At 38.9% G+C, this 15,595-nt stretch overlaps 1 protein-coding gene across 2 annotated transcripts in view; it reads left to right on the forward strand.

The window, feature by feature from the left end:
- TRAPPC9 (trafficking protein particle complex subunit 9) overlaps positions 1-15,595 on the forward strand; it is a 329,400-nt gene that overhangs the window by 77,492 nt on the left and 236,313 nt on the right. The window contains exon 16 of one of the 2 annotated variants that reach the window (XM_072410619.1): positions 5,372-5,524. In XM_072410619.1, the coding sequence (XP_072266720.1) occupies positions 5,372-5,524 (153 nt within the window). Of the gene's footprint in view, positions 1-5,368; positions 5,525-15,595 lie in introns of both variants that reach the window. The other variant, XM_072410618.1, reaches the window with a different exon arrangement.

Here is a 15,595-nt window from a genome sequence, read left to right on the forward strand (position 1 = left end):
TAAATCCTACAACTGTTAATAATCTTGTTTATTAGAAAACATAGCTAACACATTTCACTGGTAAAATTTCACTGTAGAATCTGGAACGGACTTGGCACAGAGAGCTCAACTTTGTCCAAAACACTCTACCCTGTCACTTCCTGCCAATGTATAAATAGCAGATAGTTGCTATCTAACGGGCTCATTCCCAGGTGCCAGATAAAAAAAAATGGCTACATAAATTAACTTTTAAATAACACTGTTGTTTCAGGTGAATACACAAAAATGCCTCAGCTAGACCACTGACCTACAGTTTCACACCTTCAGCCCTGAGAGTGAACAACTGCATCACGAAACGTGTTGGTCACAATTTTCTTTATACCTATTTTTTAATAAAAAAGAAAAAGATTTATAATGATCAGACATTTTAAGATCTTTAGCTATGGCACTCCTCCTCCACAGATTCTTTTAAAAGTGCCATCTTGGGTCAGGTTAGTAGTCTAGATATTACAAGCAGAGAATCAGCATGACAACTAGTCAATTGTCATCTTCAGTAAGACAGTAGTTCAACCTGCATTTAGCTATAATAAAAAGTAAAGGTTAATTGAATTCACAGTTAAAATGTATATATTGAAAAATTCCTATACCTGGCAAATTATTCTTTTTATGTATATACTCAAATATAAACGATTGCCTTATTTTTAATTTTACATGAAAATACAGGAAAATACTTTGACTCAAGTTTAAAGGCAAAAAATGCATCCAACACTGCTAACATGTAACGCAGTAATCAATAGAAATGTTAATAACCCAATAGGCATGTGTTATTTTATAAAATATGCATTTAAAAGGGTGTCTTTTTTACCCTTTTTTACAGATTTTTGTGCTTTTGAGTTATGGCTGTTCACTTAAATGATTATTTGTTCATTATTGTTGGCCATCAGTAGGTGGTGCTGTGCCTCGTGTAAAATGTGTAATAATCTCATGTCTCACATGGTAAAAGTTTGTTACACGCTTTACATGAGGTCACAGCGCCATCCATTGGTATGACTCATGGATAAATTGAGATTTTTTTTTCTAATGTCATTTAGATTAAAGTAAGTAAATCTCAGTCTGTATAACAAATTACATTTACTAATGCTCCCTGTTTGCCTTTTAGCTAAGAGGTTGACACTATATTCACTGTTGCAAGTTGCATTTTTGTCTTATTATTAATAATAATAATTATTATTTAACAGGATTTATATAGTGCCAACATATTAAGCAGCGTGTACATTAAATAGGGTTTGCAAATGACATACAGATGCAGACAGTGACAAAGGAAAAACACCCAAAGCAGGAAAGGACCCTGCCCAGAAGAGCTGACAATCTAAGAGGTGGAGGAAGTATCACACAATAGGAGGGGAGATATGAAGTAATGGGAAGTAGTGATTGTTTTAAAGGACAGCAAGCTTGAAAAATGGGTTTGGAATGCTCTTTTAAATAAGCAGATAATAGGAGCAAGCCGACAAGGACCAGGAAGACCATTCCAGAGAGTCGGGGCAGCTCTAGAAAAGTCTTGCAGTGGTGCGTGTGATGAGGTTATGAGTAAGGAAGTCATCAGTAGGTAATTGGAGGAGCGAAGAGAGCAGCTAGCGGAGTACTTTTCTATTATTTTTAATAAACAGTATTTAAATAGCGCCACCATTTTGTGGAGCGCTGTAGATTATCTTGCTTTCTTATTGCAATATGAACACGTATTCTCTTTTCTATTATCTTTCTATTCTAGCCCCCAGTGCCTTAAAACACGGTAGACTGACAGCACTGTGTGATGCAGTAGGGCATACAAATTAAAATGCCTTACTAGCAGTGTGATTTTAACCCTGCACTGGGTCGTGGAAGATAAATATATATTTACATTTCAGGTTGTTATGCTAATCACAGATTAACATGTATCTAAAGCCACAACTGGTTTCCAATTGGGTGGCAAGGGGTTAAACCTCTGTCAGGATTTTAATGCTGCCTGGGAATATTCATCCTCTCTATTTGTCCCGGTGATCATTGTCATTGAGACATTTACACATGTACACTTTTGATTGATTTTTATATCCATGCACTGGATGGATTTTATTTTTTTAGAGAATGGAAAGGGCATGAAATAAATCGCCCCTTTTTCACGATATTATCATCTTCTACGAATAGGAATTTTGCCATCTAGATGGCTGATTATCCCCACCATCATTTTTGGAGTCGGGTAGATGGATTTTTGTAAAGGAAAATATTATTGTATGAGACATCTGCTACTATTACCCCATTACCTGATATTATTCATGCTGTTAGACCTAATTTGGAAGATGCAGGTGCAGTAAATTTGCTAAAATGACAGGTATTCATACTGATCAGTCTGCAAGAAGTGCGCCGGAGTCCTCTGGGGCTCTCTATGTGTTAGGTGAGACATACGCGCCTTGAATTCATTTGGAGATTTGAGCATTCAGAATATCAGAGCCAAACCTTTAGAGATTGAGATAAACTTCCCAATTGTTGGTTAGTACAGAGTATTGTGTTAGAACTGCACTAGACTTTTCTGTGCAATGTCATTTTTTATTCCCTTTGTTTACCATCTGTTTGGGGTCCAATGGTATGCAAGTATTACTACATTTGCTAGCCTACTGTCTTCCTACCACCCACATGGTATAAAGGAAAACTTGATTGATCCAACCAGGCCACCTTCTTCCAAAGCTTTCTTGTCTAGTTGTAACCCTGATGTGGTCATTGACCCATTTTGGAAGTGATCAGGGATCAGCATGGGGCTGGGGCCACCAAGCTCCTAATAGCAAGCTGCAATGCTCTGTGTGTTCTGAAGCTTTTCTTTAAAAATACACCCTTTAAAAACTTGCCATTAGGCACAGCTAAGGGACAGACAATTCGCCATCTGCAATAAAACATAGTTTCTTCCATCCCGGCTTCCCTGAAGCTGCTGGGATGTAATCCCAGCCCGGCAAGTTAAGCTGAAAATCCAAACCAGGAGGATAGGAAAGAAAATGGCAACACCTACAATGGAATAGGGACAGGTGAGTGTATTTACAAAATTGCCATCAGGCAGGTAAGGTTTTTTTTTTTTTGCAGAACGGACATCACTTGTTTCTTTTATAATAAAGGACTTGCCGGATTGCAATTTTTTTAAGAAAATGGTTTAGTTATACTTTAATCATTTTGGATGTCAATGACCCTTTCACTGGTTGCCCTCTTAGACCTGTTTTGGTAATACTAACCATTACTAACCTGCGTACTGGGAACGCCCCACATGATCAATCGTTTGGATGTTCTCTGGCCCAGTCATTCAGTCATCAGAACTGGGCCCACATCCCCCAGATCCCTACACTTGTCGGATTTTCCTACTTCCAACATATCACCTGACTGTTTCATTGCTGCCTAATATATTGCTTTATCATGTAAATATTCTCTTCATTTATCCAATCATTTGCAGATGAAATCAGTTATCATGAATTTGCCTTTCATATGATTGGGTGAATGGAATGAATAATAGCACAAGGTATTCAGTGAAGGTTTGGAAATACTTTAGTTATTTGGCTTTATATTCTGCCCTTGTCAAAGCATTAGTAACACTTCATCAATATGCAGTTTAGTTTATTAAAATGGTTCGTAAAAAAATGATGATGTTGTATGAGTGCAAAGAAGAGAAATTAATTAACAAGGGGCGTGGAAGACCTCAGCTCTGGCGAAAGATTATTGGAACTGAATTAATTCCCCCTTGAGAAAAGGCAATTTAAGGGAGATTCAATCACATATATAAACACATAAATGCTGTTTAGTAAGTGATAACACAATAAATTTGCCCAGAACACATCATCTTTCTCAAAATGCCACATCCCAAATTCATGAATGTATTCCAAAAAAAGATTATTTTGGTACTAAGGACCAAAAATCAAAACAAAACACAATATTTTTAGGTCTTAATCGACGCGTTTCGCAGGAGGAGGCTTCTTCCTCAGAAAAACAATGAACTAAACAATCATAATTTCAGTCAAATGCATAATCTCATCCTTCTTAATGGCATCCAAGCTCATCCTGAAATGGCAACAGTTTGGGATGAACACATCCCAGAATTTGATCACAGGGAAAGGAGAAGTGGTGGAGGAAAAAGTGCACCAGAGAAAAATAATTGTTACTGTTTAGTAAGTTGTTACATTGAGATTATGACAAAAGACACATTTTGGTGACTGGAGGAGAAGAGGTTTGGAGGTGATCTCCAGGCATCATGTCCTGCTCTGTACCCTTTGAATGATCGTCATGTTATTTTAACAATGATCTAAAAGCTCATTTTACTTTCCATAATTCACTGTTACCTGATATCCAGGCAGCGCTGTACATTAAATAGGGGTTGCAAATGACAGAGAGACAGTGACACAGGAAGAGAAGCGGACCCTGTTCCGAAGAGCTTACAATCTAAGAAGTGGGGAAGAAGCATACAATAGGATTGGAGATATAGAATGGTGGGTAAGTAGTGAGGGTTTTAAGAAACCGAAGAAGTCCGGCAGGCAAGCTTGAAAATATGAGTTTTAAGGGCTCTTTTAACGGAGCAGAAAGTAGGAGCAAGTGGAATAGGACAAGAAAGATCATTCAAGAGAGTCGGGGCAGCTCTAGAAAAGTCTTGGAGCCGTATGTGTGATGAGGCTATGAGTGAGGAAGTCATTAGTAGGTTATTGGAGGAGCGAAGAGAGCGGGTAGGGGGGTATTTATCTATTAGGTCAGAAAGGTGAGTGGGACAAGAACTGTGGGGGGGTTTGAAGGCAGAGAACAGGAGCTTAAAGTTCAAATGGAAGTCAAAGAAAAACAATGAAGAGAAGAGCATAAAGTGCATAAAGATTTCTTTACTGTAAAGTGATTTTTTTCCAAACATAAATTTGAATATCAGGGTTTGTAAAATATGAGTTCAGTAGCCTTTGCTGTCTCTGAAAGCTGGTCTCACCAGTTCTGGAGTGAAATTTGGTGATGACATTACTCTGTTCAGGTTGCAGGAGAGAAAACTGTAAATGAAGACCTCCAGTGGAAGAATCTCCTTGCCTCTGCTTCATTATTTAGGTGAATTTGTATTTCCTCCGTCTCTCCTCCTGATTCTGTATCATTACCCTACCAGTAACAGAAGGGCAGCTCCGACTTGAGGAAGCAAAACCCTGCCCTCTACCAAGATGCTTCTACACAGAAACATAGAACAGGCAGAACAGGACATTGTAAGTCATTGATGGGGAACGAATCAGCTGTGGAGAGACAACAGGCAAATATTTTACAGGTCCTCTTTTGAAGTGCAAACAGTGAAACTTTTCTTAGCAAGTATGTCTATTTTTTTCTACCTGTGTTGATTGAGGATTATTCATTATGCTTTTCCTAGCAGATAAATTGTATGGCGATTTCCTGACGTGGGATCTGGAGCAGACGCTCGCTCAGCTGCCATTGAAGCCAGGAAAAACAGCGACTTTTACTGTCTACATCAAAGTGAAGCTGGACTTCTCATGCCAGGAAAATCTCTTGCAAGACCTCAACGATGGTAAGATCTGGGTGTGAGTTGTTCTCTCTACATTCAACAGCTCTATATTATAGAGGCATGCCATAATAATCGAAACCTTGATAGGCAGCACGGTGGCTCAGTGGTTAGCACTCTGGCCTTTGCAGCGCTGCATGGACTTTGCACACTATCTGCCTGGAGTTTGCAGGTTCTCCCTGTATCTGTGTGGGTTTCCAGGTACTCCAGTTTCCTCCCACCTTCCAAAAACATGCAGTTAGGGTTATTGGCTTTCCCCCAGTATTGATCTTATACAGTGTTAATGACATATGACATTAGATTTTAAACACCTTTAAGGGACAGCTAGTGACATGATGATTGATGACTTTGTAAAGCGCTGCGTAATATGTCAGCGCTATATAAATACTGTGTAACAATAATATTGAGAATTATCACTTCTCTGCAAAACACTTCCTCTGTAAGAATCATTGTTTCTGTACTGCAGGTAAATGTTACGGTAGGAACTGTTTTATGTTTAGGGAAGGATTGCTTTTAAAACATGAATGTGAGAAATGCATATAATTAGATGTGAAATTTGTAGCACTTGGAAAGGTATCTCAGCAGATGTAAAACGCGTTGGTATAGATCACACCTCCGCAGGGCTCTCCTGTGTACAGCTACCCTGAGACGCTGATATATCTATTTTCCACGTTGTGCTGGGGTGTCACATCAATGTACAGTCAGACTTCATCTTCATTCTGGCATTGCTCTGTTCACTGGAGCACATTCTGATAACATTCTCTATATTTATTTTTTCTTTATCAAATGTTATAATCTGATAACCTTATAGGTAAAACACCTGGAATGATTGTACGAAAATAATTTTTTCTTGTTTCACATTACTTTTTTTGTACCAGAGTTACATGCAGCCCTAACTGTCAAAAGTGACCATTACAGTGATTGGAAGAGATCAGATATAAGGGTAGTGGGGTACTTACATTCATATGCTTTGAAAAGGTGCTGCCAAAAGTGCAGCCTTTTAAATCAGCTGCCCATTGGAGTACTATTTATCCATCCACAAGGGGGCATTATTCCCTGCAGTGACGCCGATATTGGGACACAATTCCCTTCCACTGTTACCAAAAAATGGCCACTATTTCCAGCTTACACTGATTATGGGGTCACTACTCCTTCCCACTTTTATCAGCGATCGGCTACTATTTCTTCAAATTACACCAATATTGGTCCAATATTTCTCACCCTGTTTATTTTACTCCACTGCTTACCATTTTGGGATGTTTTTTTTTGTTTACTTCCATTGAACCTGATTCCTAGGCAATTTGTACCCCCACTGGACCCGTTCTGTATCCCCTAGGGCAGCTTTTCTCGAACTTTTTAACATGAGGAACCCTTGAAATACCTTTCCGGTCTTGGGGAACCTCTGACAATATTTAGGACATTTTACATTACCTTGCTGGGCAATAGAATTAATGCCATTTACATTGGGAAGAATGGGAAGAATGTCACCCTTACAGATAGCCAAAAAGATCATTGGGGTCAGTGGTAACTACAATGAGAGGCACAAATTGCTAAAGGTACCACTAGCAACTTCTGGAAGAATCCTAGGGTTCCATAAATCCCTAGTTGGGAAACACAGCCCTAAGGTATTAAAAACTTTGAACTGGTCTTTCATTGAAACTTTTTACAAAAAGAAAATAACTGTTGATGTGATGGTTTAAAAAGTGTTATCTGGAGTTAAGGTTTAATGTATCTATCACTTACTTCAAGTCAATTTAAAACTCCATGTGCATCTTCGAATGTTCTATCTGCATGACTTGTTAAAAAAAGGGACAAAAATAACAGATCTGCTGACAGAATTAACAGGTAATAAAATTATGCAGCGGGGTTGCTGGTGGTTGATTTCCAGATGGGGGGATCTCTTCAGTAAACACAACAGAAAGTGAGGCAGGCTTTTCTTTTCCATCCTGGCAGCTGAGCACTTCAGTGCAGGATCATAAGGAAGTTGAGGGCATCTTTTTCTTTCACTGCATTCTGCTCTTTAGATTGTCTCTACATTTACAAACAAGCCAAGCTGTGCTGCAAAAAATAACATGACCGATTTTTGGGGCAGCCATGTTTGAGCGTCCGCATGGGCAAGGGGGTAAATCACAGCATGTAAAGGGGACTATTATAATCATTGTTATAGTTTGTCCCAATATGAAGGTGGACACAGCACTTAAGTTTCTGGACGGCCCCTTTTAAGAACCTGCAGAACAGATAGCAGTCTGCAATTTACTTTAATCTTTATAATACTTCTAATTAGCTTATGGAAGACAGTTGTGTTTTGTCAATAAAAAGTATTCTAGGTGGGAGAATCTGAATACAGATCACATCATTTCTGATCTATGTATCTGGAAATATATTCATCTAATGCTCTGAACCATTAATTGCCAAACAGGTCAGGCAGCCAATAGTGGTGAGCCAATCTGAATGGGGAAGGCCAAACTGGATGGTAGTTATAGTCCATCAACATGGAAATGTGTCAGAGCTTCTATTGTTTGCTGGAGCTTGCATTATTCAGATATATGGAATGGAGAAAATGCAGTGACAGTACATTAACATACATAATTCAGCACATGAGAGGACTCTGTACAAGTGACAATAAATTAAGGTGAGTGGGAACCTAAATCTTCTCCATCCATATAGTTTTCAACCATGGTTCTCTTCAAAGGTGTCTATACAGTCTATACACATGTCCCTAGCCGCTTTTAGCCTGGTGCACCGCCTGGCACTTTCCAGTAACCACCCGCCTGATTTTGGGTGGTTACTGAAAAGTTGGATTACAAGGTGGGCTTCCACCCACCTACAGCTTTTTCCCACCTGGCTTAAAAAAGTTTCGGGGAGGAACGCTGCTATAGGTCCCTTAAACTATTGCTTACTGGTCCCAAATGAATAGTTCCAGGGTCATCAGCTCTTAGCAGAAGGATTGATATACCAACAATAAACTTTTTACCTGCCTATAAATAGAAGATGTATTATGACACCATATAACGGGGGCAAGCATTGCCACAAGGGCAAGGGGCATTTATCCATTGGTCCCAAATAATTTGGTTTTAGCAAAGGGTCCCCAAGCACAAATAAATAATTATAAGGGTTTATCTTGTTTAAAAAGTTACATAACAAGCTGTTCTAGTTTATTGCAATGCGCCACAATGAGATTCTCGGGTCCTTTGCCCGAGTTTAAATTGAAATCTTCAGAAAGCCTATACATGATATTTATGACACCGCCGCAGATCCTCTGCGCAGTAATGCATTATTTTATTTTTTTCCTTTTTCCATTCCTCGCTGTATCCGCATTAATTTATCACTCGAGCAGCTATTATAAACTCAGCTAGTTAAAGAGCTTTAATGTGCCTATTGTAGAAATGTGACTCCAGAATGATAAAACGCCAGGCTTTCATTTTCGCTCCTTAGCGCCTCTGTTATATATTGAGTGCGGTGGCAGTTGCTGGCGAAGGTTTTCACTGCTGCTTTTGTCTGATCTATTGTTGCTGTCCGTAGTGGAGTTGTCAAATCTTGTAATTTTCTTCTCGGAATGAGCTGTGTATTTGCTGAATCGCACAGAAAAGAAAGTCTGTTCTAGTCTAACTCATCTCTTCAAACATATATATATATGTTTTTGTACTTTGTGAGCAGAAATTGGATTTTTTATTGTTACGCAGGTGAAAAGGAAGAGTGAGGGAACTTGTTAAAAACAAGATCAGTTTGCTTATTGCCAGCAATTATGTGAAGATGAACATTTGGTAGTTGTTTGATGCATTTTTCACTTTTCAGGGACCCGAATGACTTTTGGGTCATTTAAGGGGTCCAGCCACCTAAAACAGAAACTAGTTTTTATTAAATGGGGGAGTGATACCACCTGAGAGTTTATTTTGTTTTTTGGGGACACGATTGGTAAAATCTCTGTGCCAGTTCCTAGGTCTGCGTACCTACTGTGCTCAATATAAGGGGTTCCTGCAATGCTTATTTTGAGTTCCTGGGTCTGAATAGCTCAAATATGAGAAGCTCCTACTATTCCTATCAGAATTTATTTTTTCTATGCTGTGTAAACCCAGAAATTTTTTTATGCCGGGTGGGAAGAAGCTGTAGGCAGGTGGCAGCCCCTGTATTGTGACTACCTCATCAGTAACCACCCAGAAATCAGCCGGGTAGTTACTGAAAAGTGCCGGGTGGTGCACCCGACTAAAAGGGGCTGGGGAGTACATTGCTATGTTGACTGTACCAGGAGAAGCAGGGACACACTGCGTTGGGCAAGATACCCAAATCATGTCATGGAGATCTCATTGTAATATATCCATACGCTACATGGCGAAAAAATATGCAGATCCTCCTCAAAATAAACATTTTATTATTATTATTATTATTATTATTTGTATTATTATACAACAAACAAGATTTATATAGCACTAACATGATGCAGCGCTGTACATGGCAAAGCTAGCTTTTACCCTCACTACTCACCCACCATTCCATATCCCCCTCCTATTGTGTGCTGCTTCCCCAACGTCCTATATTGTCAGCTCTTTGGGGCAGGGTCCTCTCCTCCTCCTGTGTCACTGTCTGTATCTGTCTGTCATTTGTAACCCCTATTTAATGTACAGCACTGCGTAATATGTTGGTACTATATAAATCCTGTTTAATAATAATTATAATAATAATAATAATAATAATAATATTCCAAAAATGGTAAGGTTTTTGTAAAAAAAAATATTGAAAGTAAAAGAGTAAAAATAGCTTTCTGTAAACTAAGAAGAAAAGATTTGTTCTCATTACAGTTTATATGGGGTTTATGTAAGGTGTTTTAGCATTTTGATAACAGCTAGCTTTGCCATAGATCCATCTGTTGCCCCTTGCTTTGACATTTCCTCTCCGAGCTGTGCCACAAGGTGGAAGCTTTGCAGAAGTTTGGCTTTCACCTGGTGCATCTGCCATTTTCAAGCCCGCAGGTGACGGCATGTAGAAAAATAAAACCTGAAAAAGGTGTTTTTTGCATGTTTTTTTTTTATTACTGTTCCTTTTTTACTTCTTCCATTCACTGGCAGAGAATGAGAGACACGGTAATTAGATCTAATTGTCGCTCTTCCATCTCTCCCCACGGTTGGGCCAAACAACAAAGCCTCATCACCAGCGATGATATTCCCTTTCTAGTGTTAGTTTTGCTGAAGTGTAATTTGTGTTGCAGACAACAGGTGGGATAGCGCCTTTGATCTTGGCAACATTCGAGGCAGTGTTTGATCATCTCGTAAAGGCCAATTTGTACATGGTGTGCCAGGCTTAATGGAGAACCGGGATCATTAAGCTGTGCAATGAACGACAGGCCAATCATCTGTTTGGCACCCAGATGACAAGCGAGTGTTCTGGCTGTGCGGGGGTAAAGGGGTTAAGCCGGAGATGAAAGCCTTTCTCAATTTCAGGATTGTTTTGACTGTTAATGATCAGTAAATATTTTCTAATCTCTTAATTGTCCCCTTATTATTATTATTATTATTTGTATTATTATACAACAAACAAGATTTATATAGCACTAACATGATGCAGCGCTGTACATGGCAAAGCTAGCTTTTACCCTCACTACTCACCCACCATTCCATATCCCCCTCCTATTGTGTGCTGCTTCCCCAACGTCCTATATTGTCAGCTCTTTGGGGCAGGGTCCTCTCCTCCTCCTGTGTCACTGTCTGTATCTGTCTGTCATTTGTAACCCCTATTTAATGTACAGCACTGCGTAATATGTTGGTACTATATAAATCCTGTTTAATAATAATTATAATAATAATAATAATAATAATAATATTCCAAAAATGGTAAGGTTTTTGTAAAAAAAAATATTGAAAGTAAAAGAGTAAAAATAGCTTTCTGTAAACTAAGAAGAAAAGATTTGTTCTCATTACAGTTTATATGGAGTTTATGTAAGGTGTTTTAGCATTTTGATAACAGCTAGCTTTGCCATAGATCCATCTGTTGCCCCTTGCTTTGACATTTCCTCTCCAAGCTGTGCCACAAGGTGGAAGCTTTGCAGAAGTTTGGCTTTCACCTGGTGCATCTGCCATTTTCAAGCCCGCAGGTGACGGCATGTAGAAAAATAAAACCTGAAAAAGGTGTTTTTTGCATGTTTTTTTTTTATTACTGTTCCTTTTTTACTTCTTCCATTCACTGGCAGAGAATGAGAGACACGGTAATTAGATCTAATTGTCGCTCTTCCATCTCTCCCCACGGTTGGGCCAAACAACAAAGCCTCATCACCAGCGATGATATTCCCTTTCTAGTGTTAGTTTTGCTGAAGTGTAATTTGTGTTGCAGACAACAGGTGGGATAGCGCCTTTGATCTTGGCAACATTCGAGGCAGTGTTTGATCATCTCGTAAAGGCCAATTTGTACATGGTGTGCCAGGCTTAATGGAGAACCGGGATCATTAAGCTGTGCAATGAACGACAGGCCAATCATCTGTTTGGCACCCAGATGACAAGCGAGTGTTCTGGCTGTGCGGGGGTAAAGGGGTTAAGCCGGAGATGAAAGCCTTTCTCAATTTCAGGATTGTTTTGACTGTTAATGATCAGTAAATATTTTCTAATCTCTTAATTGTCCCCATGTGCACGCCCTTCATCTGTGTATTGTCAGTATGAGTAGAACAGATACGGTTTGCCGTATCATTTTTATGTTCCTGTTTGTGGTGAAACAAACAAAAACAAGCTCTAGAAAATGATTAGGAACATATACAGTGGCTCAGTGGTTAGCACTCTGGCCTTTGCAGCGCTGAGTCCCAGGTTCAAATCTCGGCCAGGACATTATCTGCATGGAGTTTGCAGGTTCTCGCCATGTTTGCATGGGTTTCCTCCGGGGTACAAATTTATAAAAAGAGCTCTTAGGCTACAAAATATGGCAGTCATTCATTTAAAACAGTATTTAATAGGAATGTCAATTAATGATTGTGAATAAAAAAAAATGAATGGTGTTATTTTTAAAACATTTATTTAACAGGAGAACATTTAAAATCACATGGGCTCATTTTTTATATCTTTTCCCCTCTTTTTACAGGTTAAAGTATTTTGTACTTTTGAGGTAGTTGTTATTATTATTATTATTATTATTATTAATAATAATAATAATAAACACGATTTATATAGCGTCAGCATATTATTCAGCTCAGTACATTAAATGGGGGTTGCAAATAACAGACAGATACAGACAGTGGCACAGGAAGATTGGATGACCCTGCCCTGAAGATTTTACAATCTAAGATGTAGGGGAATTATCACACAATAGGAGGTGGTATGTAGTGTCTCACTCGCAGCAAATGATCTTTTGTGCTGTATTGATGGTCACCAGTAGAGAGAGCTGTGTCCACTATGTAAAGTGTTACAAACAGCTTTGCGTTTGCCAGGTCTGATCTGTGAACCAAAGATAAATGCAGTTCCAGGATGTGCCACTAGGTGTCACTCAAGTATAAACCAAGAACCATTTTCTAATAGCATTTTCAATAGAAAAAAAAAATCTTGGTTTATACTTGAGTATATAGATATGGTTATTTTTATAATAATGGTATAGGTTTGGAAAACAGTTGCCCAACTTGGCTGTTAACTGTTGCTAAAAATTTTGTCCCTTAAAGTTGATTTAAACAAAAGAAAAAAACAAGTTGATAAAACAAAAAAAAATTAAAGTTAAAAAAGTGGATTACATGTCCTCACAACCCCTATTTAATGTACAGTGCTGCGTAATATGTTGGCGCTATATAATATTATTAATAATAATACCTTGCTAAAGCACTATGTATCATAAATAATCCCTCTTTGTTTGGCTTGATTTTCAATTTTCCGCCATTTCAATGCTTCTGATCACTCCCAGCCTCTTTTGTACTCATTTACATGTACTCACCTCAGCATTGGTTGCTCATCATTCTCTAAATTGAATCATTGATCATTGTGGTCTATACCTGCACCTGCGTTGACACAGCCTGCACTGGAAATGCATGTGATAGGGTGACAACATAGGCAAATTATTAAGAGTTAGGGACTCAGTGTTGTAACAGGAAGTGCCTGAACAAAGTGGTATCAGGCTTTTTGGTTTAACGTTTGTTGCACTTCCTTTGAACACTCCAGTGTAGTATAGAGTTTTTATATTTTTCACACCTGCTTGTAAGAACCATTTAGAGTCTGAAGGACTCTCAGGACTTTTTTTTACAAGATAAGATCCTCCTGCATGACTCTCTGGGAGGGATTTCCTTCTCTTCCAGATGTTGTTGTCATTGGACCGAGAAATGGAGATTTCTTTTCTTCGGGTACTGGTGGTAATGTTTTCACTAGGATAGGGAATTTGGGAAAATAATCTCATAAACTACAATCAGAACTGACAGTGACACCCCCAGAAAGGTCCAACCATGCTTCTAGAGAGCCCCCACTCTGTAGTTCTAAGAAGCAGAGCTCCTAGGCATAGGGTATGCATGTGACCTCACCCATGTGATGGTGCCCAGGCTCGAATGGTCAGGCACTAGGCAAAGACACCATCACATGGAATGGCAGTGATGTCATCCACTGTGGAACGCCTCAACGTTATCTGACACCCTAAGTGATGGGTTACTTTACACGGAGAGAGGGGTGGTCACCTATCAGAGGGCACTGTTACTATACCCTTAATGGGCAGGTGACAGTTTCTCTATAAAGCAAGGTCCAATTTACCCCATGGAAATCCAACAAATCTTTCATATTGGTTTTATTGAATTTGGCATCAAGTCATCAGCAACTGGATGCTTAGAATCATACTATTACATATATGCAGTAGGCCAAGCTGACCCACCATAAACATCCTCGGGGCATTGGAGAAGGTCTTGTGAGTTAGGAAATGATTACGTTAGAACAGGCTTCTTTGAAGTTCCTAGAATTGTCACACATTATAGATTGTGCTTTCCTAGGCTTTGGGGACGTTTGTTAGAAAACCAGTTACATGAGAGTCCTATTGAAGTGATAAATAACCTCATCCAGTCCTTGACAAGACCAAATAATGCTGTTATGTGGTCTCCCAGTGCTTGTAAATGTGGAACATATAGATAATTCTGTACATGGAGCTGTTGATGTTGATATGAGACCATATTTCTCTTCTTACGAGTCACCGGGGGTTCTGTGACTATGGAATGGGATTCTGAGAAAAAGGAAAATGTGTCATCTAGGACAAAAAATATAAAACAAAGAAAAGTAACACAATCAAGCAGAATAATGTTACACGGGCTTAAAATTAAGAGCTCATTATATGCCAAATTCACGGAACCTATATTTCATAATGGTTTCTTTTACATGGGGTTATCCAGCGTGGTGGCTTCACTTGAAGGATTTAATGCACTATGGGTAGTGCCATCAGAGGAGGTGACACCAAATCAAATTCCATTTCGTACAGTGTTTAGCTGTTGTCTTTTTTTTCATGTTATTAGTTTACAAATTAACTAAACAATTAACTTAATTTTAAGGATTCAGTTTCCGATTATATTGTTTTCCTACTGAATTTTCACCTTAACCACATTACATTCAAATTGAATGCATTTAGATGGTGTGCATGATATCGCATTTCAGAGTTGTAATTTATTTTTGCCATTACAGGTAGTCCCCGAGTTAAGGACATAAGGACCACTCCTAGATATAAACTGGGCTTCCCTGCTCCCTCGTGTGCAGACCGGAGGCTTGGAGGGGGGAGGGGGACGGTTTGCATGACTTGCAGAAGAAATCTTTTGCTAAACACAGCTGAGGTTGTGGTTGATCTTTAGAGCTGAGTTGATCTGCAGCGTCTTGTAACTCTTTAATGACCAAGACAAAGTTTGCAGCTGTTTCTTTTTGCATATCAAAGCACAGCTTGCTCGAGAAGGTAATGAATGTCTAGGCTTCATAAAAGTTTTTTTTGCTTTGTTTGTGATTAGCCCATAGTGCGGATTTTATACAGTAACTGACACAATGCTGCCTAATAATATGTTGAGACAAACATCTGTCCTAATTGCATTTATTAAAATAATGTGCCTGTTCTGACTTACATACAATTTCAACTTAAGAACAAACCTATAGTCCCTATCTCGTATGT

Source organism: Pyxicephalus adspersus, chromosome 5, assembly GCF_032062135.1.
Source record: "Pyxicephalus adspersus chromosome 5, UCB_Pads_2.0, whole genome shotgun sequence".
Taxonomy (NCBI): Eukaryota; Metazoa; Chordata; class Amphibia; order Anura; family Pyxicephalidae; genus Pyxicephalus; species Pyxicephalus adspersus.